Below are 21809 nucleotides of genomic sequence, written 5' to 3'. Positions count from 1 at the left end.
AAAAGACGGTCCCTTATCCTGATGGGAGAATCATCGATCGTCATTTTCATGGGCCTGTGATTCTATTGTCAGTTCCTGAAAGGGCTGGGTTACACTGTGTAATGTAGTCAAGCAAGGGAGACCCATGTACACTTCCACAGTGTAAAACATCTTATGAGAAGGAAGTACATGAGAAGAGAGGAGAATATCGGAACTGCATGTCAATATATTGCTCCACTGTACTGTCAAATTTGTCTAGATGTATAAAAGATATATAACTTTCATAAAACCATAATTAATGCACAGCATTGCAACTCATTACTCTTGTACTGGTGGCTCCATTTTGTCATCTAAAATCCCTATTCCGTGAGTGGCGTGAAAATGCCAACTGTTAAATTGTTCCATCAGCCTGTGTATCTTTATATACATACCACTACTGGTTCGATGCTCCTTCAGTGTGGTGTGTGCATGCCTGTGCACAGACACGTGTTTTCAGTTGTTCAGTAAAGAGCTAATTAAAAATGTGTCTGCTTCTCTTTGGGGGAAGGAGAGCAGACCTCCTTCAGCCCCCTCCTTTTTACCAAATGCTATTCTTGTTTTAGGGGGTTATCAAGTTATCTGGTATTACTGTATTCAGCTACAAGAAAGTACATCGCTGTAATCTCCTCCATCCCTACGCTCCTCCGAGGTCTCTGCGCTCCTCTAATTCTGGCCTCTTGCACATCCCCGATTTCCTTTGTTCTACCATTGGCCTTCAGCTGCATAGTCCCTAAGCTCTGGACTTCTCTCCCTAAACCTCTCCGCCTCTACCCCCCTCTCCTCCTTTAAGAAGCTGCTTAAAAAAAACTACCTCTTTGATGAAGTTTTTGGTTACGTCCTAATCTGTCAAATTTTGCCTGCTAACTCTCCTGTAAAGTGTCTTGGAACGTTTTACTATGTCAAAGGTGCTATAAAAATGCAGGCTGTTGTTGTAGATTGACTTTCTTTCATTTTCTTATTTCCCACTTTTGCTTAATGGCCCAGCTGGTACCAGGAACGTGCCCTGTGGCGTGTTAGAGCTCTAATTTTCACATTGGTTCACTGACGTGCTGCATCTCTGGGCCACCTGTTCAAAGTATTAATTGGTGAAGGGAACAATACAAGTCTTAAATATAGTAAGTTATACATTGGGAATCCATGGCACAGTTCCAGCTCTACAGGAGAGCCAGTTTTGCCTGGCTTGTGAAAGGACCGATGCTTATGAGCTTTTCTGCAGTCTTGTAGGGTGGAACCGTGGCATAATCATACCAACTGAGTCTTCTCCATCTTCAACATAGTAGTTCCAGTCAGCAGGAAATGGTGTTTTAGCCAATAACACAACTTTATTACTAGGGCTGAGCTGAACATGCTCTTCAGTACAGTTTGGGAAGAAAATGATTGGAAAATTTGGAATTTTTTTAAGTTAAATAATCATGAACAACATGCTTAAAAATTAATTTGTGTGCATGACTGCATATTTGGATTGTTCATAAAGTAAGAACGTAATTTTTTTAAATTAGGGCTGGTAGCTTTATCCATAAATAATCAAATGTACGATAAATGTTTGACCCAGGACGATTTAGGCTTCTTTTGTATTTATCGAATGCCGGCAGCTCCCATTTCGTCGGTTCTGTGCAGCAGCGGCAACCTGTAAAGGCGGAGGCCAACAGCTGCAGATTTTTAAAAAAAAACTGGGTCTTCCTCACTGTTTCAGTGTTGGAGTAAAAGTCCTGATCCAGATTGGGTGCATCGCTCGTGACGAGATGAAGAAGGAATTCCTGGGCAATCTTGGGGGAGCGGGCGGGATTTCACGTGTTGCTAATGTCATGACTACTATGGCCAGTGTGCGCGCACAGTTAGTTACAGGCAGCATATGTGCAGGACAGAACGCTGAGATTAAGTTTGCAGCCTGTCTGCACGGAGTACGACTACTTTTTTATGCATGAGAGCAGGGCATTTGAGTCACACTCCGGGTACTTTGCATTTTTGGATCCTGAAGCATAAAAGCACAATTACTGTGGGACTAAATTCCCTGGAAATGTGTCTGGGTTCCTGGTGTCCTTATTAGGTGGTTAATTCATTAATAGCACTATCTAGGTCAACTGCATCAGGGTTCATTAAAGGTTTGCCTTGGGTATTAAATATACAAGCTGCTACATGGAGTTTAAAGTCTCTAATTCCACTCTTCTCATTACAGGCTACCAGGTGAGGTCTACAATGGGATCAATGGTATGTCGAGTGAGAGTGGCCCAGGGAAGAGACTAAGAAAATTACCAGCGATGGGGGATGGCCTAGAAAGCACACAAATGTCTTCGACACAGTCACAAGCTCAACCCCAACAACCAAGTAATGCTGTCGGTAACCCTCCCCCTCCTGAAACGTCCAACCCCAACCGATCCAAACGGCTGACGAACCAGCTGCAGTTTCTGTCAAAAGTGCTCCTGAAGACGATATGGAAACACCAGTTTGCTTGGCCTTTCCAACAGCCTGTGGATGCTACGAAACTAAACCTGCCTGTAAGTTGCCGGCTTTCCTTTCTAGTGAACCATTTCGTTTTTATTTTAACCAGTGAATGTTACTTTAAAAAAAAAAAAATTAAAAATTCTAAGTTACCTCAGCAGAGGAAATTAACATTTATACTGAAATGTGTGTTTTTTGCACCCCGTCCCCTCTGATCTCCATCACTCTTGCATGTTCTCTGCTTCCAGGCTTCCCTCTTGCAAAGTGAGCAAAAGTGACTTGGAACTATCCTGCCGTCAATTTCCCCTCAACCCCCACCCCCCCTCCCCCCTTCCTGCCTTGCAGAAAAGTACCTAGTGTCTGTTCAGTGCCTTTCCACAGTGGCAGAGCAGGCAAAATGTGGACTTGCACCCACGATTTTCTGACACTGCTGCTGTCGTCAGAAGACGGCAAGTAGATGCCAGCTGCTTCACTACAGGGAGAGTTTCCCCAGGTGACTTTGACAAATTTCATTGCAATTGGTTCAAGATTGACACCAGCAGAGGCTTGCCCGCTGGGTTCGTCTGGTCTCCTCTGGAGAGGATCAAAGTGCAATTAAAATTTTTGATGTTTTATAGAAATAGTGCTTAAACTGACCCCGATTAATCTTCTTCTGGAGATGGCTTTTCTCTGGGTCAGTAAGTGATTTGCTGAGTTATAATACTCCGGCTACACTTTGGCACCTCGCCCAACTAGCCATTTTTCATGTGTGAGCTTTGCTATAGCTAGACCACGAATCGGTGGGGTGGGGAGGGGGCATCGCAGGTGCACCGAATCGTGTCTTCACGTGAAATCCACATTCCGCAGTGGTCACTGAATTGTGAGCAAATATTGGAACCCTGCGCTGTATTAACACCCCTTAACCAGGGATTTCTGAGGCTAATTGCAATGGTCCCACTGCTGTAATTGAGACCAGTTAAATCGGCACAGACTGTGATCAAACCGACTGTAGTCGGTGTCCATCTGGCTCAGTGGTAACACCCACTTCTGCAGCAGAAGGTCATGGGTTCGAGCTTCACTCTGGTACTTGGGCTAACTCCAGTGCAGTACCGAGGGAGTGTTGCATTGCTGGAGATGCCGTCTTCAGTTGAGATGTTAAACCTGGTCAGGTAGATGTAAAAGATTGCATAGCACAATTCAGAGAACTGTGAGGGAGTTTTCCCCAGTGTTCTTCGATCAATGCCCACCCACATGTTAACTGGTCATTTAGCTTCATCGCTGTTTGTGGGACTATGTTGAGTCAGCGTTGACTGCCATGTTTGCTTACATAACAATAGTGACTGCACTTCAAAAGTAATTTAATAGCCTGCGGACATGAAAAGTGCAACATAAAGGCAAATTTCTTCATTCCTAGTTGATATAGCTCATCCAACTGTATAAACATTAACCCATTGTGGGAACCCACAGAAATTGTCTGTCTTCTATTAAGGCACATTTCTAAAGCCAGGAGTGGCTGTTAAGATAGGCGGTGATTATCTGGGATGGGCGGGCAGCGTTTGCTACAGCGCGTTGATGGGATTCAAGTTAATCTTGTGATTCACCACGTGGCTCATACCTTAGCTGCAAATAGCAATGAAATGCAAAGCGAGAGAGCACGTTGGATGAATAATTTTGTACTATGCCCAGTTGCTCGCACATCGGAGAGAGAAAGCTCGCAACAGTTTGCTTGCAAATTGGTGGGGGGTGGTGGAAGGAGGAGAGAGGATTTGCGACGATGTAATTTTAGCAACAAAGTTTCCAGTTGATGAACAGACACCTTTTTCAAATGCAGAAGATAGTGGTGAGACCCAAGAGTGAATGGTGTGTGCCGTCTAGGCACAGGTGTGACATACTTGGTCTAAGATGCTGCTCTCGACCGACTCAAACATATCCTGAATATACAAGTATTGGCAACACTTTTCCACCCAAGTGGTTGACTCTTAATGCTCTAGGGCAACTGGGGATGAGCAATAAATACAACACTTCCAACATTGCCTACGTTCAAACAACAAATAAAAGCTAAATGATTTCTTAATCTGTTGCTCTGCAGTGCAAACCATAAACGCTTCTGGGCCCACTATAACCAGCTAGATTTATTTGGCTCTATGTTTTGAAGAGCAGAGGTTTGCCACCCAAGAAAGCCGCAGATACAAAACAAAATTGCCTTTTGTCAAACATATAATTAAAAGATTTGTGTATAGCGTACGCTTCCTGTACATTTCATATTTATATCCTGTGAAATGCTGTTTGTCACCCCTGCGAGTCCACCCCGCTCTCCTTCCATTAAGGTGCTTCTTAAAATCTGCCTCTGACCAAGCTTTTGGCTACCTAATGGCTCCTCCTTTGGCTCCGTGTCAATATATCTGATTAGGCTCCTGGGAAGTGTCTTGGGACGTTTTATGATGTTAAAGGCGCTTGTATAAATGCAAGTTGTTATAAAGGCCTTATTTTCAACATTTTTCAAGCCTGCTTGTATTTACCTCTGACCCATTCGTCCTACGTGACCGTCGGATCTTTCAAGCTCATTTTGTTCAATCGGCCTCCTCCTGTCGCACAGTTGTCAGCGTGTTGAGGCTTGTGTTCGCCTCCTGCGCATGCTGTTTGCAATCTCTCTTCCAAACTAGCTGTACGCGTGTGTTCTTGCGTCGCACTTTTTTTCAGCCCTCTGGTGTGTAAAGTCCTCCTGTGCTTTTACGGTAGAGCTCTGCTGTTCCTTAATCTGGCTGCATGGCGTGCTGGCATTAGTCTGTTTATAAAACCACCAAGATACTGAGCAGGGTTGGGAGCTTGCAGGTTTGGTCACGCCAGCAGTGGTGGTGACGATCAGCCAGATGGAAATGGGGCGAGCACAGCATGGCACCCTATTAAAAAGTTTGAGCTTGGCCGGTCATGGGTTTGGCGGCTAAAGCAGAGATTAAGACACTGAATAGGAACTGTGGGTCTGGTGGAGGGAGACAGCAGGCACAGGAAGTCTTGGGAGTGGGGTCGGCAGCCAAGTAAAACTTACCCGAAGGCCTGAGGGGGAGAGAATGGCCAGTGGCCTGGGGAAACGTGTGCCACAGTGATAGGAAGACTGGATTGTAGGTGTTCATGTTACCCATTACTAGAAGCAAGTGTGACTTGAGATGTTACCTTGCATGCGCTGCTGAATATCATATAGTGTGACTACATTCTGACAACAGGAAGCAGGTAGACATATTTGGAGCTGCTGACAGTAAGTTGGAGGATATGCTGATTTATAATAGCATTATATTCTCCAACACATTCTTGTATTCTGCTGCCCAGGTGTTGGTATGTCACTTTAAGACCACAGGATCTAATTGCTGCACTGGCTAGTGGTCATTTAGAAGCTAGTTCTTGGTCTTCAGGTCAGACTAGCTTTTGTGGGTTTTTTTTTTAGGTAATACTATTGTTGAAAAGTGACGCCTGAAATCAATTAGAAGCTATTTTTTGTTAGTGCAGTACTTCACAGATTGGAAACGTCTAGCTTCGAATTTTTAGTAAAGGTGGCACAGAAATTTTTATGGTGATGTTGCGAAACTTGAAATTATGTTATGACAAGTGATGCATTTGTGATGCTGGTGCCGCTCAATATTTTTCGTATTGTGCTTTTCCCTATTTTTTTTACAATCCAGGGTTGCAGTTTTGTATCGAATATGATTCCAGTTCTGATTTGAACAAAAAAGCGGCTTTAGTAAGAACGTGGATTTATTTTGTGACTTCCGAGTCCATAGGAGGTTCTGGAGTGCTTCATAGCTGATTAATTAATAATAACTTTTGAAGTGTAGTCATTATTGTAACGCGGAAACATGGCAGCCAATTTTCACACAGCAAGGCCCCAGAAACACGCGATAAAGGACCAGCTGACTAGCGCTGGTGGTGGTGGTGGGGATGAATGTTGGCCAGGGCACCGAGAACTTCTCTGTTTCTCGTTGAATACGGCGCTGTTATTTTGTATCCAGCTGAACAAGATGGCAGGACCTGTTTGTTTAATGTCTTCTTCAAAAGACGTCGCCTCCGACAATGCAGTGCTGTCTCAGTATATTGCACTAAAGCGTCAGCTCAAGTGGGGCCTGAACCCCGTGACCTCCTGACTCGAGAGTGCTACCAACTGAGCCAAGTTAACACTGGCTGAAAGTACGAGTATTAAAGCAATGTGTTTCAAAACTCTTCTGTTTAGCATTGCGGTCTGTTTGTGGCTCTGGCTAATTTACAGCATCAACAGGATAGCTTTTACCTGGGGGCTGGTTATCATCAATGTTACGGAACTGCACCTGGCAGTATACAAGGGATTGTACATTTGTGTCCAATTACTTGAATTGATGTTTAAAAACCCTGGCATTCAAGTTGCTGTGTAAAATGATTCTTCTAGCACACTGTAATCTAGAGAAACCGTTTTCACTCCCTTGTAAAGCTAACATGTGGTGGAGTGAATTGCAATTTCCTGCTTCAATAGCCTTTGGGAGGCAAATTGAGTTCACGCAGGGAAGTAAAGCCGTATCGCCACACAGCCAGACACCACTAAAGATGATCTGGACTTTATTGTCTATTTCTATTGCAGAATCCATCTAATTCTACATGCTAATTGTAGCACTGTACTAGATTAAGGTGCATCTCCAGGTTGCTGTTGTAGACGTGATCATACTTTTACCATTCACTGCTTCATTTAATTTCTTTGCAAGCATTGAAATCCTTGTGTAAATTTTCTTTAAAAAAAAAGTCCCTGCAGCAACTGTGTAGAATTGAAGTGGATTCAAGTTCCACCTGTTCTTGCATATTAAGGCAGAAAAGAAAACGGTCAGTTGCAGATGAAATTAGTAAATAGTCCAGAGGGCTAATTTTAGAAAAAGCGATTTATAACTAGTACAGGGAGTGACAAAAGACTGGTTTGGGGGGGGGGGAACTGGTTAGCCGTGAATTTACCTTGCAGTATATTTAGAGAAAATCTTGTCCAGAAATTACCTGTTTCAACCCACAGCTTTTTTGGTACTTTATTGTTCTAAGGACGCGTTTCATTTTGTTACTTTCTGGAATAGGGTAGTTTTGTGGGGAGATCGGGATGCATCGGCCTCGTAGTCCAATTCAAACTTATCGAGCAGAAATACAAATTGTTCGTTCCATTGACAACTCAATTTAAGATTCCTGCAAAAGTTTCAAGCATTTGGTTCAGACTTAATCCTTCCTCTTCAAAACAGTTACTGGATTTCCGTAAGCTGTCCAAGCCGACACTTGCGTTGTACTCAAAAGGGCTTGTATGACAATTGGATGCTTTCCAACACAGGCCTAGCTTCGGGGTGAGTGCAAACACTGGGCAGTTTGAAGTCTGTTTGGATTGCTGACACAAATCAAGTAAACTGCATTCTTGTGCCAAGTCTTACGAAACATGCTAGGTGCATTAACACTCTGCTACTCAGCACTGTCGGAAGAAAAGCCAAGTGGGTGAACTGGCTCAGGCCTGTTTCTTGAATTCGGTAGTCTTGTGCAACTTTGACTTTTAGTGGAATAAACTGAATTTTTACAAGCTCTTAATAATTTGGATGATTTACACTTCACTCCTGAATCTTTGGGGAATATTTATAGTCGTGATATATTGAGACAAATTAACATGTCAAGTCTGAATTTTTTAATCCTGTCATAGTCCACTCCTAATGATTCAAAGTCTTATTTGCACAAAAAAAAAGATATCCAGTATTTTGAATTAAGCAAAGAAAGAACTTTAATTTATTTAGCACCTTTCACATCCGCAGGAAGTTCCAAAGCGCTTTACAGCTAATGACTTATTTTTGAAGTGTAATCATTGTTTTGTAGGGAAGCACAGCAGCCAATTTGCATGCAGCAAGGCCCCACAAACTGCAGTGAGGTGACTGCTCAATCAGTCTGGTTTTGGTGGTTGCAATTGAGGGATAAATGGACACCAGGAGAACTCCCCTGCTTCTCTTTGAATCATGCCATGAGATCTTTATATGCCCACCCGAGAGGGCAGGCAAGGCTTCGCTTTAACATCGCGTCTGAAAGGCAGCACCTCTGAATGCAGTACTCATTACTGCACTGAAGTGTCGATCTGGATTATGTGCTCAAGTCTCTGGAGCGGAGCAATGAAGATAACATAGCGCATCAGTGCTTACGGAGATCATTTAAATTGTTAATTGGGGTATATTGCAAAAATATATTGCCAGACTGTATTTTCCTTCCCCTCTGATCCTTCCTGAAGTCTTCTGTTTGTGTATTCTGTCTAAGCAAGAATACAAATAGCTGACTCATTGACTAAATGCATTTGAAAACAATGTGAGACTTGTCTGTGAAATCTGAGCAAAGTTGTTTAGGCAAGTCAGAGTAGATGAGAAAATCTGATGGCCAGTGTACGCAGTAGCCAACTGGTTTTATAACCGAGGGCATGTTGTGGCAGATTTTAGTGAGACCACATTTAGTGGAGTTTTTTTATAAAACCCTTTCACTTCCCATTTTAAACCCTTCTCTGCTGAAGGTGCAGACTCGGGTACAGCCCTGAACCTAATGTTCAGATACAACTTGCACGTCAGCATTGTATAGCTTAGTTTCCTACTGGGCAGTGCACCTACTGACTGCTGTGGCGGAGGTATTTTTTGTTCTTGGGGTGTGGGCGAGGCTGCATGCATTGCCCATTGCTTGTCCTGAGCAGGTGGTTGGCTATCTTACCCCTGCCTATGCCCTGCTCTTGTAGCCACGGTGCTGAATGGCTGGTCCAGTTAAGCATCTGGTGAGTGGCGAACCCCAAGATATTCATAGTAAGAGACTTGGCAATGGTTGTGCAGTTCAAAGTCAGGAGGGCATAGCAGGGCTTTCTCTTGTTTGAGATGGTAAGACTTTGTATTTAATGTGGCATGAATGTTACCTGGCACTTGAGTCCAGGCGCTAATGTTCAGGTCCTTCTGTAGGCTGGCATGTGCTGCGTTATTATCCGATGTGAATGTAGTTGAATGCTGTTGTATTATCAGCTCACGGCCCTATTCCTGAACCCATGATGGATGCAAGGTCATGGATGAAGCAGGTGAAGATGGTTGGTCCAAGGGCGCTTCCTTGAGAAACTCCTGCAGCGATGTCCTGGGACTGCAGTGATTGACCTCTGATGACCGCAACCATCATTCCTAGTCAGGTGTGCCTCCCATTGACATTGGTTGTGCCAGAGCTCCTTGGTGCCATATTGGCTGGACATAATGTGTAGGTAGCCCTGTGTAGTAGCTTCACTATGTTGGTAACTCATTCTAAGGTATGCCTGGTGCTGCTTCTGGCATACCCTTCTGCACTTCCCATTGAACCAGAGTTTGTCTCCTGGCTTGATGGTGCCAGAGGAGAGTGTGATGTGCCTGGTCACATATTATGGTGGTACAGTATATGATTCTGCTGGCTCACAATGCCCGATGGATGCCCAGTTTTAGGCTTAGTTCTGTCTTTCGTCTGTCCCACTTTGCATGGTGATAGTGCCACACGACACGATGGAAGCTGTCCTCAGTGTGAAGACTAGACCGTGGTCTTCACAAGGGCTGTGTGGTGGTCACTCCTACCAATGCTGTTGTCTCACAAAGCTAGGCTGACACTCCAGTGCAGTGCTGAGGGAGTGGTGCCGTCTTTTGGATGAGGTGTTAAACCGAGGACCCATCTGCGCTCTCGGGTGGATGTATAAGATCCCACGGCACTATTTTGAAGAAAAGCAGGGGAGTTATCCCCTGGCCAATATTTATCCCCCAACCAACATCACAGACAGATGATCTGGTCATTATCACATTGCTGTTTGTGGGACCTTGCTGTGCACAAATTGGCTGCCGCGTTTCCCACATTACAACAGTGACTTCACTTCAAATAGCACTTCATTGTAAAGCGCTTTGAGATGTCCAGTGGTTGTGAAAGGTGCTATATAAATGTAAGTCTTTTTATATGAATAGAAACATAGAAGATAGGAGCAGGAGTAGACCATTCGGCCCCTCGAGCCTGCTCCGCCAGTCAATGAGATCATGACGAATCATCCAAACTCAGTACCCTGTCCCTGCCTTCTCCCCATATCCCTTGATCCCGTTAGCCTTAAGAAATATATCTAACTCCTTCTTGAATATATTTAATAAGTTGGCCTCAACTGCCTTCTGTGGTAGAGAATTCCACAGGTTCACCACTCTCTGGGTGAAGAAATTCCTCCTCATCTCAGTCCTAAATGGCTAACCCCTTATCCTTAGACTATGACCCCTAGTTCTGGACTCCCCGGCCATCGGGAACATCCTTCCTGCATCTAGTCTGTCCAGTCCTGTTAGAATTTTATAAGTTTCAATGAGATCCCCTCTCATTCTTCTAAACTCCAGTGAATATAAGCCTAATCGACCCAATCTCTCCTCATACGCCATTCCTGCCATCCCAGGTATCAGTCTGGTGAATCTTTGCTGCACTCCCTCCATGGCAAGAACATCCTTCCTCAGATAAGGTGACCGACCAAAACTGCACACAATACTCAAGGTGTGGTCTCACCAAGGCCCTGTACAACTGCAGCAAGACATCCTTGTTCCTGTACTCGAACCCTCTCGCTACAAAGGCCAACATACCATTTGCCTTCTTAATCGCCTGCTGCACCTGCATGCTTACCTTCAGCGACTGGTGCACAAGGACACCCAGGTCTCGTTGCATTTTCCCTTCTCCCAATCTATCTGTCGTCCTGTTTTTGCCACCAAAGTGGATAACCTCGCATTTATCCACATTATATTGCATCTGCCCAATCACCCAACCTGTCCAAATCATCCTGGAGTTTCTCGGCATCCTCCTCGCAGCACACACGCCCACCCAGCTTATGTCTGTGACCAGTAGATTGGGGAGTATGAGGCCAAATAGGTAATTTCCTCGCGTAGGTTCACTCAACCCTCGTCACAAGCCCAGTCTGTCAGCTATGTTTGTTGGGACTTGGGCAGTTTAAGAATTGGTGGTACAACCAAGACACGTTTGGACATTGAAGTCCCCACCCAGTGTATACGGTGCCACTGCTCCCCTTGGAGCTTCTTCCTAGTGATCAACGTGGAAGAGTACTGATTTATCAATTGAAGGGGAATTGTGAGTGGAGCAGGAGGTTTCCTTGCCCTTTAAGATTTCATGGGGTCTGGAGTCAATGTTGAGTCCAGGTTGGGCCACTCCCACCTAACTGTTCTCCCACTTTGGGTGGGTATATTGTGCCAGTGGAACATGACAGGGCCAGGGATGATGATGGAAGAGCCTAGGATGCTGGATGATAGATATAATTGAGTACAGGCTGTTGCTTGATTAGTCTGTGGGACAGTACTTTTAACTGGGGCACCGATTCCCAGATGTTAGTGAGGAGAATTTTGCATGGTTGACTGGGCTGAGATTGCCCCAGTCTTGTTTTGATGCAGTGCCTGGGTTGCTCCTGATCAGTCTGTCCAATTTTTTTCCCTTATTTTTGAACTTTATAGTTGTTTACAACTGAGTGGCTTGCTATTCTACTTCAGAGGGCATTAAGAGTCAACCACGTAGGGTGGGACTGGAGCGACATGTAGGCAGACCAGGTAAGTCTGCTCCCTTCCATGAAGCACATTAGTGAACCATTTTGGCTTTTAAAGAAGAAAAAGACTTGCATTTATATAGCGCCTTTCACGGCCACCAGACATCCCAAATCACTTCACAGCCAATGAAGTACTTTTTGAAGTGTAGTCACTTGTAATGTAGGAAACGCAGCAGCCAATTTGCGCACAGCAAGCTCCCACAAACAGCACTGTGATCTTGACCAGATAATCTGTTTTTAGTGATGTTGATTGAGGGATAAATACTAGCCAGGACACCGGGGAGAACTCCATGGGACCTTTTATGGCCACCTGAGAGGGCAGACGGGGCCTCGGTTTAACGTCTCATCCGAAAGACAGAATGACAAACGGCAAGTTTCCTGGCCATTTTTCTGATACTAGCCCACAAATGATCAGATTTATTGAATTCAGTTGCACAACTGGTATATCTATTAAGGTGCTATCTGGGTCTTTTGGCCTGTCTTAGTTCATCCATCTAGAATACAACTTTTGAAGAAGGTTCTGCACTTGAAACGTTTCCTTGTCTGTTCACTCCACAGATTCTGACTGATCTGTGTTTCCAGCATTTTTTTGTTTGTTACAGTAGAATTGACATCTGAGGAAATGATGAGTGAAATGTATTGCGTTCTGCTCAGACTACTCCTCGAGTACTGTGCCCAATCCTGGTGACCGAGACATAAGCACCCATTGCAGCTTGTAATTAGTTCTTAAATGGTTCCAGAGTTTTGTTCTCCACTACATTATTCAAGATGTGTTGAGCAGTCTCAAGTAAAACTTCCTAATACAGGAAACTTTGGTTTATCCGGAAGTTGTATGTCCGGAAACCTCGATCTAACGGCAGAAATCAGCAGCCGTTTTGTTAGGTTTTTTTTCTTCTCGCATTTTTTTTTTAAACAGTCAGTCTCTGGAAAGCCTCTCTGAAGCTGTTGCTAAGCTACAGAGACGCTCCCAAGGTAGGGCCGACTGTTTACAAGCTGTTGCTAAGCAACAGTGTTGTCAGATACGGAGATGAAAACCTCCGTATCCTTCAACATTAGCGCTGGTCTGTCCGGAAGTTTTCATAGATCGGCATCACGTCGGTGCCGGATGTCGCGAAGTTTCCTGTATTGGTTCTAAATTTGCCGCTCCTACTTTGAGCCTCTAACACCTTTTCCTTGCAATTCAATTTAAATAATTTTCTGGATCTACCTTTTCCATACTGTTGCTAACTTTTACATATGTTTAATACCCCTCTCAGCTGCCTGCTTTCAAAACTGAAAAGCCCACTCTTCTCCAGTCTTGTAGCTCAACAGCTACTTGCAGCGTCCTTAACATAGATAAATAAGGCGCTTCACTGCGGCGAATGAAGATTAGATCAGTCTTGTGCCTCCAACACTTGAATGTCTTCACCATGTCTTGGTGACTCCCTCTGACTTGTATTCTACTGTAATAAACAGAAAATGCTGGAAACCCACAGCAGGCCAGTCAGCATCTGTGGAGTGAACAGACACGTTAACGTTTCGGTTGCTTGCCCTTCTTTAAAACGCGTTCTAATGGTTATACTCTCCAGTTCAGCATTCTGCTGGCTTCATTGTTTGCTGCTTTGCATTGGTTGAACATGTTAAGCATCAAGTCTACCAAGACACCGTCCTCGGTTGCCTTCAACTTCATCCGTAGCGCTATCAACACCATTCAGGATACATTAGAGGTTTATTTTACCAGTGAATTTGAAGATCTGTCTTATAAGTAAGAAGTATAACAGCCCCGGTGCCGTTTTCTGTTCTGTGGATTTCAGTGTTCTAAAAGAAGTTGAGCGGGCAAGCACTCACGTTTGTAACATCACTGAAGTGTAAACCATTTCACGTACAAGCATATGTATGTCAGTGCAAGACTTAAACATGCCTGGATGTCGAGTGAGTATTGATACTGTGGATGTTTGTGTTTCACCATCGGATACGTTGAACAGACATTTTATAGTCATGAGCTCAAACTAGGGTTTGTGTCGATCCTTTTGGGTGGGCCAGAGTGGAGGGGGGGAGACGCGAGAGGCACGTTAGCTTTAAAACACGCGCAAAGTGCACTCGTGCTTTATTCCCTGCAAACATTTCTACTATTGCAGTACTTCCCAACTAAACAACCCTAGAGCCAAGTACAGAAATGAGTTCGAGACTTGGGCGATTGCTGGGCACAAATTTAATGAGAGAAACTGTTGCCCACTTTCGCCAACTTCCTGGTGTTTGAACATGACTATTCAAGAAGATTTTAACCTAGAAGAACAGAGAGAGAATTTGAAAAGTTTTTAAAACTAGCATTTACACAAATATTTCAATAGTCAAAGCCCTGGCAACTTATTGCCAGAGCTTTGTTTATTTATAAATAAACTTATACACAGAAATAAAAAGACATGGGCAAAATACTAAACAGCGCAATGCCACAAGAGAGATGGAGCAAGTCCACAAGGGATTAATATATTCTTTTCAGAAAGTTCCATTTATCGGAATGGAACGGCCTTTGGATGAATCAGCTGAGCCTCCTCTTTACTTAGATAATCTGCAGCCTTGAAACATATGATTTAGGATGATATACAGTAATGTGAGCTTTCAGTACCCACTGAGCCTAGTGCTTGCCGGAACTAAAGACTAGCAGCCAGAGCTGCGATATTCATGAAGTGGAACCTCATGGATGTGCAGCCACTTCTGAAGTAGACAGCCAAACAAATTCTTAAGTCTTTACATCTTGGTCCCCTGTGCATCCTCCCAAGGCTATTGTACAACCATAACCTCCATATCTGTCTTTGTCAAAACTGCGTCTATTAACGCTTTAAACATACTTCAGAGCAATTTTTTACCTTTTTCCTTTTTTGAAAAGGAATTTCCACTTTTCCACAGTCTGCCTCCCATGTTGTAGCGACTTAATTTGAACTCTGCTATTTGCCACTATGTAAAACCAGAGATGGGGATTCTTACTTTTGCCACAATCATCAAAACCATTTTTTACTCAATGGTTTGGAGTTGGGATCCATCGGAGTCTGCAGGGTCATCAGATTTATGTTGGACTGGATAGTGTCTGTAGAATTCTGTATTTTATTTATTTATTTACGAACAAGATAGCTTACTTACTGTACATGAATGTTTTGTACAAAATAGCGCGATTTCCTTTAGGTAACTTGAAACTAGTTTGGAAGTTAAGATAGGCTGTATGGGCTGAGGGGGTGGGGGATAATGCTGGGATTGTGTTAATATAGTTGATCCTCAGATTCCCACATCTGAAAACTCTTGTAAACCAAATTGCCCGTGGCTTTCAGATGCGCCCATTTTTCATCATTAATCATACATTTGTCAAATTTAATCTCTATTCTGCAAAAATAAGTTTATTAAACACAGCATAGTCTTTTCATTTAAACCTCTGGTTCTGCCTCTTTTTATTCATACAAGATTATTTTATATTTAGTATAACCTTGCGTGTGCATACGACCTACCTAACTACTACTTGTCATTATTGCAGTCACCATTTTGTTAATATTGAAATTTCCTATGTAAACATTTAGTCGGGAAATCTTGTGTGCAGTGCCTGTAACGGTGTTGTTGCAGGCTCTGGCACGTAGGTGATGCCATGGAGTGAGCTTCCGCGTTGGCTGCACCAACTCTTGTCGCCAGATCATAGTTAAAAATAAACGTGACTGACCATCTAATACCATTGGCATAATGAACTGGTTATCAAATGTGTGCTGCAAGGATTACCTTTCTATTGAAGGTTGTACTTTTAACTTTGCCAGCCACTGTACTAATGCAACTAATCTTTTTCAGGATTACTATAAAATCATCAAGCAGCCTATGGACATGGGAACAATTAAAAAGCGCTTAGAAAACAATTACTACTTGAACGCCCAAGAATGTATTCAGGATTTCAATACCATGTTTACCAACTGTTACATTTATAATAAGGTAAGACCAAGACGTATATGTAGTGAAGTAAGAAAATGGAGAGCAACACTTTTTTTTACAGATACTCCTTGAAAGAAAAAAATATTGTTGACAGTGCTGTGGGACAAATCACCTGTGTTGTAAGCAAAAGGTTGCAAATTTAAATTGCAGCATGTTCCTTTCCCCCTTACTTCAAAACCAGTTACTAGATTCAGGAAAGTATGATTCTGCTGGCTCAAGCAGCCGTCCAGTCCTTCACCCAAGTTCCCATTCTTCATATTTAAGCCTAGATAGAATGGAAACCCCTATGGTTGTGTACTCCGTGATGTGGAATTATGCCATACAAGAATATCTGCTCCAAGATGAGTGCACTTTGTGCGCGCATTGCAGTATTTTGTGTTGGCCATATAACTAGCCTGAATTATTGAAATCTGCTGTTGTTACAAGACCTGACCTGGATTCTTGCATTAGAAGCCAAAATAACTAACAATGAAGAATTTGGACAGTTATGTTCCCCAATTCATTTACGATATATGAACTTTTCTTGGTGCTAAATTAGATTAGTGATTAAGTTGTAATTTTGTGTTCTCTTTAAACTGTAGAAGAACTGTTAGCCAGGACATGTGCCGTGTTTAATGACCCAGCTGCAATTTTAGGTCAAAGCGCATGTAATACTGCAGGAAAATAGAACCGTAATATGCAGAAAGAAAATGTTGCCTCTTAATACTGAAAATGGAAGCGGAGTCTTTTGACAGTTCAATTACCAATTGAGCTGAGGGGACCAATACGTGGGACTGAAACCCTGTGGGGAGAGTTGGTGTTCAGTTGGATGAATTGTTTTTTTCCCTGCCTTTCACAGCAAGAAGTGACTTTCACTGAGACTGGTGAGAAAGTTGCAGCAGATAAATGTTAGTATGGCGCCAAAGCATAGTTGCCACTTTATACCCCCTGAGAAACTAAAATTTTGATTAAGTGATGGAATCAGTGGCTTTAACCGAAGACCGAGTGTATCTTATGGAAGAAGCTGACCATTTCGCCGAGCTGCTGTATGCATCCGAGAGGTCCATGAACCAGCTTGGAGCTTTGTTGGCAATCACGTGTTGTACAAATGTAAGTCGTCTAAATGCTCAGCATTTCGCAGAGTGTGTTGCATCGGGTCAGGTGTGCCCTTCATCTTGTGTAGAGGAATGTGGTTGAAGGGCAATTTTATTGAAGATTAAAAAAAAAATAGGATCTTCAGATTTAAGGTTTTGGACAAGAAATACACGGGATGTGAGGGAAAACTTTTTTACGCAGCGAGTGGTGAGGACCTGGAACTCGCTGCCGACGGAAGTGGTGGAAGTGGAGACACTCAATGTTTTCAAGGGGAGACTTGACAGGCACTTGAGGGAAATAAACTTGCAGGGCTACGGGGATAGAGCGGGGGAATGGGACTGACTGGATTGCTCTACAGAGAGCAGGCACGGACTCGATGGGCCGAATGGCCGCCTCCTGTGCCGTTATGACTATAGAAACATAGATATGACTCCTATCTACTGGTTAATTCTCAAACAAGTGGATCTTATCAAAGACTTCACTGATTCTAAATAAGCCCCTCTGCAGAATTACTTAAAATTCTGCACTCGAATACTGATTTAACATTGCTTTTGGCAAGCATGAAACGTTGGTTAAGTTGGATGAAAATAATTAGAGCAGAATTGGATCGACTGTAATTGCAGGTGTGGTTTACATGGTGATAGCTGGCTGTGGGGAAGCGTATTGTATCGAAGTGAATTGTGAAAGCACGTGATTGAACCACTAAGACTCGGAGCTGAATGACGAGGGCAGTACAGATTGAGTTGCCAAGGTTGACCGTGCTGTTGGGTGGCTGATGACCATCTGACTCCCATTAATGGGACTGGATGTTTGGAGCAGAAATCTCTAGTCATGTGTAGTTTGCAGAGACGAGTCTGAATTTGCAAAGAGCTCTTGATTCAACGAATCTTGAGTTCCATGATCCTAATAGCCATGGGAGCAACTTTCTGTAGCTGATATTCTTTGGAAGAGACAGACCATAGCAAAACTGGAATTAGTGGGAAAAGCAGCCAAGAATGCAACCAGCAGCAGGCGTAACTTGGAATTTATCTAAACACTGCAGCATGAATGAGTTTTTAAACTGTTGGTTTTCTTGCCGCAGTCCAGTGTTGATTTTATAAGTAATAAGATTGCTTGGGAGAGTTTTTTTTAAAGCTAGTGTGCTTTGTAGTTCTCGCAAAAGCCTCTGCCCTCTGACATCTGGTTCTGTGGTAGGCAGGAAACTCCCCAAGGTGAAGATTGATGACAGAATAGTGCAAGAACTCAAGCTACACATTCCTGAAATTATTTCCATTGTGAAAATCTAGATCTCGTTCACTGGGTGGTGCCAGGAGGACTTTATATTTCTTAAAAAGTGGACTTTCTAAGCTATCGAATAAGCCAAAATAATCTGACAACTGGGAAAACTGCAGAGATTCAAATGTCTCATTCTTAATACGGTGTAACTCAAAACCATATGTAACAGTTTATACACATTTTACATGGTGATCTTCCACTAATCAAAAATGAACACGTGTGCTTGAATGCTGCTTGCTAGTTAGACAACCCATTTACTCTCTGAACTGTACAGAAAAGGTGCACCGGACCCCTTTCTCCCGTTTTCAGAATTCTTGTTCGACCTGGACCCCTCCCTCTGGCCTCTAGATCTTTTCATTGCTAACTGCTGGCGTGACATCGGCCGTCTCAATTTCTCTGCTCCCCTCACTCACTCCGACCTACCTCCCTCTGAACTTGCAGCACTCTGTTCTCTCAGATCCAACCCCGACATTGTCTTTAAACCTGCTGACAAGGGTGGTGCTGTTGTCGTTTGGCGAACCGCCCTCGACCTTGTGGACGCTGAATGGCACCTCCTCCTACCTCCCCCGGAACATAACCTCACTACTGAACATCCAGCCATTGTTTCCAAGACTGTCACTCACCTCATCTCCTCTGGAGATCTTCCCTTCACGGGCGCCAACCTCATAGTCCCCCAACCCCGCTCAGCCCGCTTCCGCCTCCTTCCACAAACGGGACTGCCCTGGTAGACCCATCGTTTCAGCCTGTTCTTGCCCCACGAAACTGATTTCTTCCTATCTCGACTCTCTTTCTCCTCTAGTCCAGTCTCTTCCCACCTACATCCGCGACTCATCTGACGCCCTCCACCACTTTAACAGTATCCTGGCCCCAACCGTCTCCTTTTCACTGGATGTCCAATCCTTCTACACCTCCATCCCCCACCAGGATGGCCTGAGGGCGCTCCGCTTCTTCCTTGAACAGAGGCCCAACCGGTCCCCATCCACCACCACCCTCCTCTGCCTGGCTGAACTTGTTCTTACATTGAACAACAACTCCTTTAACTCCACTCACTTCCTCCAAATTAAAGGTGGTGCTTTGGGAACCCGCATGGGTCCTAGCTATGCCTGCCTTTTCGTGGGATATGTGGAACATTCTTTGTTTCAGTCCTACTCGGGTCCCCTCCCTCACCTCTTTTTCCGGTACATTGATGGCTGTATTGGTGCTGTTTCCTGCTCTCATCCTGAACTGGAAAATGTCATTCACTTTGCTTCCAATTTCCACCCTTCCTTCACATGGTCCATCTCTGACTCTTCCCTTCCTCGACTTCTCTGTCACCATTTCTGGAGGTAGGCTATCGGCAAACATTCTCTCTAAGCCCACTGACTCCCACAGCTGCCTGGACTACAATTCCTCCCACCTCGCTTCCTGTAAGGACTCTCTTCCATTCTCCCAGTTTCTCCGTCTCCGTCGCATCTGTTCTGCTGATGCCACCTTATATACTAGTGCTTCTGATATGTCCTCCTCTTTCCTCAACCGAGGATTCCCCTCTACTGTGGTTGACACGGCCCTTGACCGTGTCGGTTCCATTCCCTGCACTTCTGCTCTCACCCCTTCCCCTCCCTCCTCCCAGAACCACAAAAGGGCTCCCCTTGTCCTCACATTTAACCCCACCAGCCTCCACATTCAACGGATCATTCTCCGCCATTTCCGCCACCTCCAGCGTGATGGCAGCTGTTGATACTTCTGCCATTCCCATTTACACCTCTTGACTCATCTTTTGTTTCGTTACTTGTCCCATTACCATCTCCTTTTGCTTTGTGCTATCCCTTTTGTCATTTAATCACTCCTGCCTTCCACCCTATCGCAGACCTTCCTTTTTGTTCTTTCCTCCCCCCCCCCCTTCCCTGCCTCTGCACCTGCATAAAACCTGTTACATCTCTTAACTTTTTCCAGTCTGACGAAAGGTCATCGACCTGAAACGTTAACTCTGTTTCTCTCTCCACAGATGCTGCCTGACCTGCTGAGTATTTCCAGCATTCTCTGTTTCTATTTCAGGTTTCCAGCACCCGCAGTATTTTGCTTTTGTACAGAAAAGGGCCCCTCTCTGGGAATAGCCCTTCTGGGACAGTAAAACTGAAGTTCTGATAGAGATTGTCTGTTTGGGAGAAACACATTTATCCCAAAAGGGCTACATTTATTGGGACCATTGCTCTTTTTGATATATATCAATGACCTGGACTGGGGTATAGGGGGCACAATTACAAACTTTGCAGATGACACAAAGCTTGGAAATGATGTAAACAGTGAGGGGGATAGTAGCAGACTTCAGAAGACTGGTAAATGTGGAGACACATGACATGCAATATGATGCGGAGAAGTGGCACGGCCTCGATGGGCCGAATGGCCTCCTCCCGTGCCGTAATGACTCTGACGAAGTATGAAGTGATGCATTTTGGAAGAAAAAATGAAGAGGCAATATAAATTGGATGATACAATTTTAAAGGGAGTGCAACAACAGAGGGAACTGGGGGATCACAAACACAAATCTGTGAAGGTGGCAGGACAAGTTGATCAGGCTGTTAAAATAGCGTATGGGATCCTTGGTTTTATAAATAGAGGCATAGAGTACAAAAGCAAAGCAGTTATGGTAAACATTTATAAATCACTGGTTTGGCCTCAGCTGGAGTACTGTGTCCAAATCTGGGCGCCACACTTTAGGAAGGATGTCAAGGCCTTGGGGAGGCTGCAGAAGGGATTTACCAGAGTGGTACCAGGCATGAGGGACTTCAGTTATGTAGAGAGACTAGAGAAGCTGCGATTGTTCTCTTTAGAGCAGAGAAGGTTAAGAGATTTTGATAGAGTAGATGGGACAAAACTGTTTGCACTGGCAGGAGGGGCGGTAACCAGAGGATGTGTAAGATAATTGGCAAAAAAAATCCAAGGGGGGTGGGGGGAGAGAGATGAGCATTTTTTTTTTTTTTTTACACACGTGTTATGATCTGGAATGCACTGCCTGAAAAGGTGGAGGAAGCAGATTCAGTCATAATTTTCAAAAGGGAATTGGATACAATATTTATGAAGGAGACATTTGCGGGGCTATGGGGAAAGCGCTGCGGAGTGGGACTAACTGGATAACTCTTTCACAGAGCCGGCACAGACCCCATGGGTCGAATGCGACTTCCTGTGCTGTGATTCTGTGATTTAAAATTTGGCTTTGTTTAATGAAATGAGGCAAAGAAGGAGCTTAGTGAATGGTCTGTAATTACATTTTAGTTGAGCTGTGTTTGAGGTGGCCTATATTTAAAAAAAAAACACTATTACTGTGCCTCTCCAACTCAAAACGTGAACAGAAGAATATTGATAGTGCTAATAGTATTTGCACGGAGTTCAGTACAGAAAAAGTTAACTCTGCATTTTTCCTTCTCCTTTCTCCGTTAAAAAGCAATGCTTTTCGGTCCCTATGCTTAAAAAGTTTCTCTTGTCTAAGCAAATGCAGAGAAAAGTTCATGCTGCCAAACCACCACTTTGAGCATGT

General features: G+C 44.0%; 1 protein-coding gene across 10 annotated transcripts in view; it reads left to right on the top strand.

Annotated features, from left to right (window-relative positions):
* LOC147097627 (bromodomain-containing protein 4-like) overlaps nt 1-21809 on the top strand; it is a 205547-nt gene that overhangs the window by 86515 nt on the left and 97223 nt on the right. For 7 of the 10 annotated variants that reach the window (XM_085971599.1, XM_085971602.1, XM_085971601.1 and 4 more), the window contains 2 exons: nt 2195-2513; nt 15809-15946. In XM_085971599.1, the coding sequence (XP_085827725.1) occupies nt 2195-2513; nt 15809-15946 (457 nt within the window). Of the gene's footprint in view, nt 1-2194; nt 2514-11915; nt 12009-13885; nt 13916-15808; nt 15947-21809 lie in introns of those variants that run through there. The other 3 variants (XM_085971604.1, XM_085971603.1, XM_085971606.1) reach the window with 3 other exon arrangements.

Source organism: Somniosus microcephalus, chromosome 31 (genome assembly GCF_052327205.1).
Source record: "Somniosus microcephalus isolate GS21.2 chromosome 31, FLI_Smic_1.0, whole genome shotgun sequence".
Taxonomy (NCBI): Eukaryota; Metazoa; Chordata; class Chondrichthyes; order Squaliformes; family Somniosidae; genus Somniosus; species Somniosus microcephalus.
The sequence above is the reverse complement of the archived record's forward strand: the minus strand, read 5'-3'. Positions and strand labels throughout refer to the sequence as shown.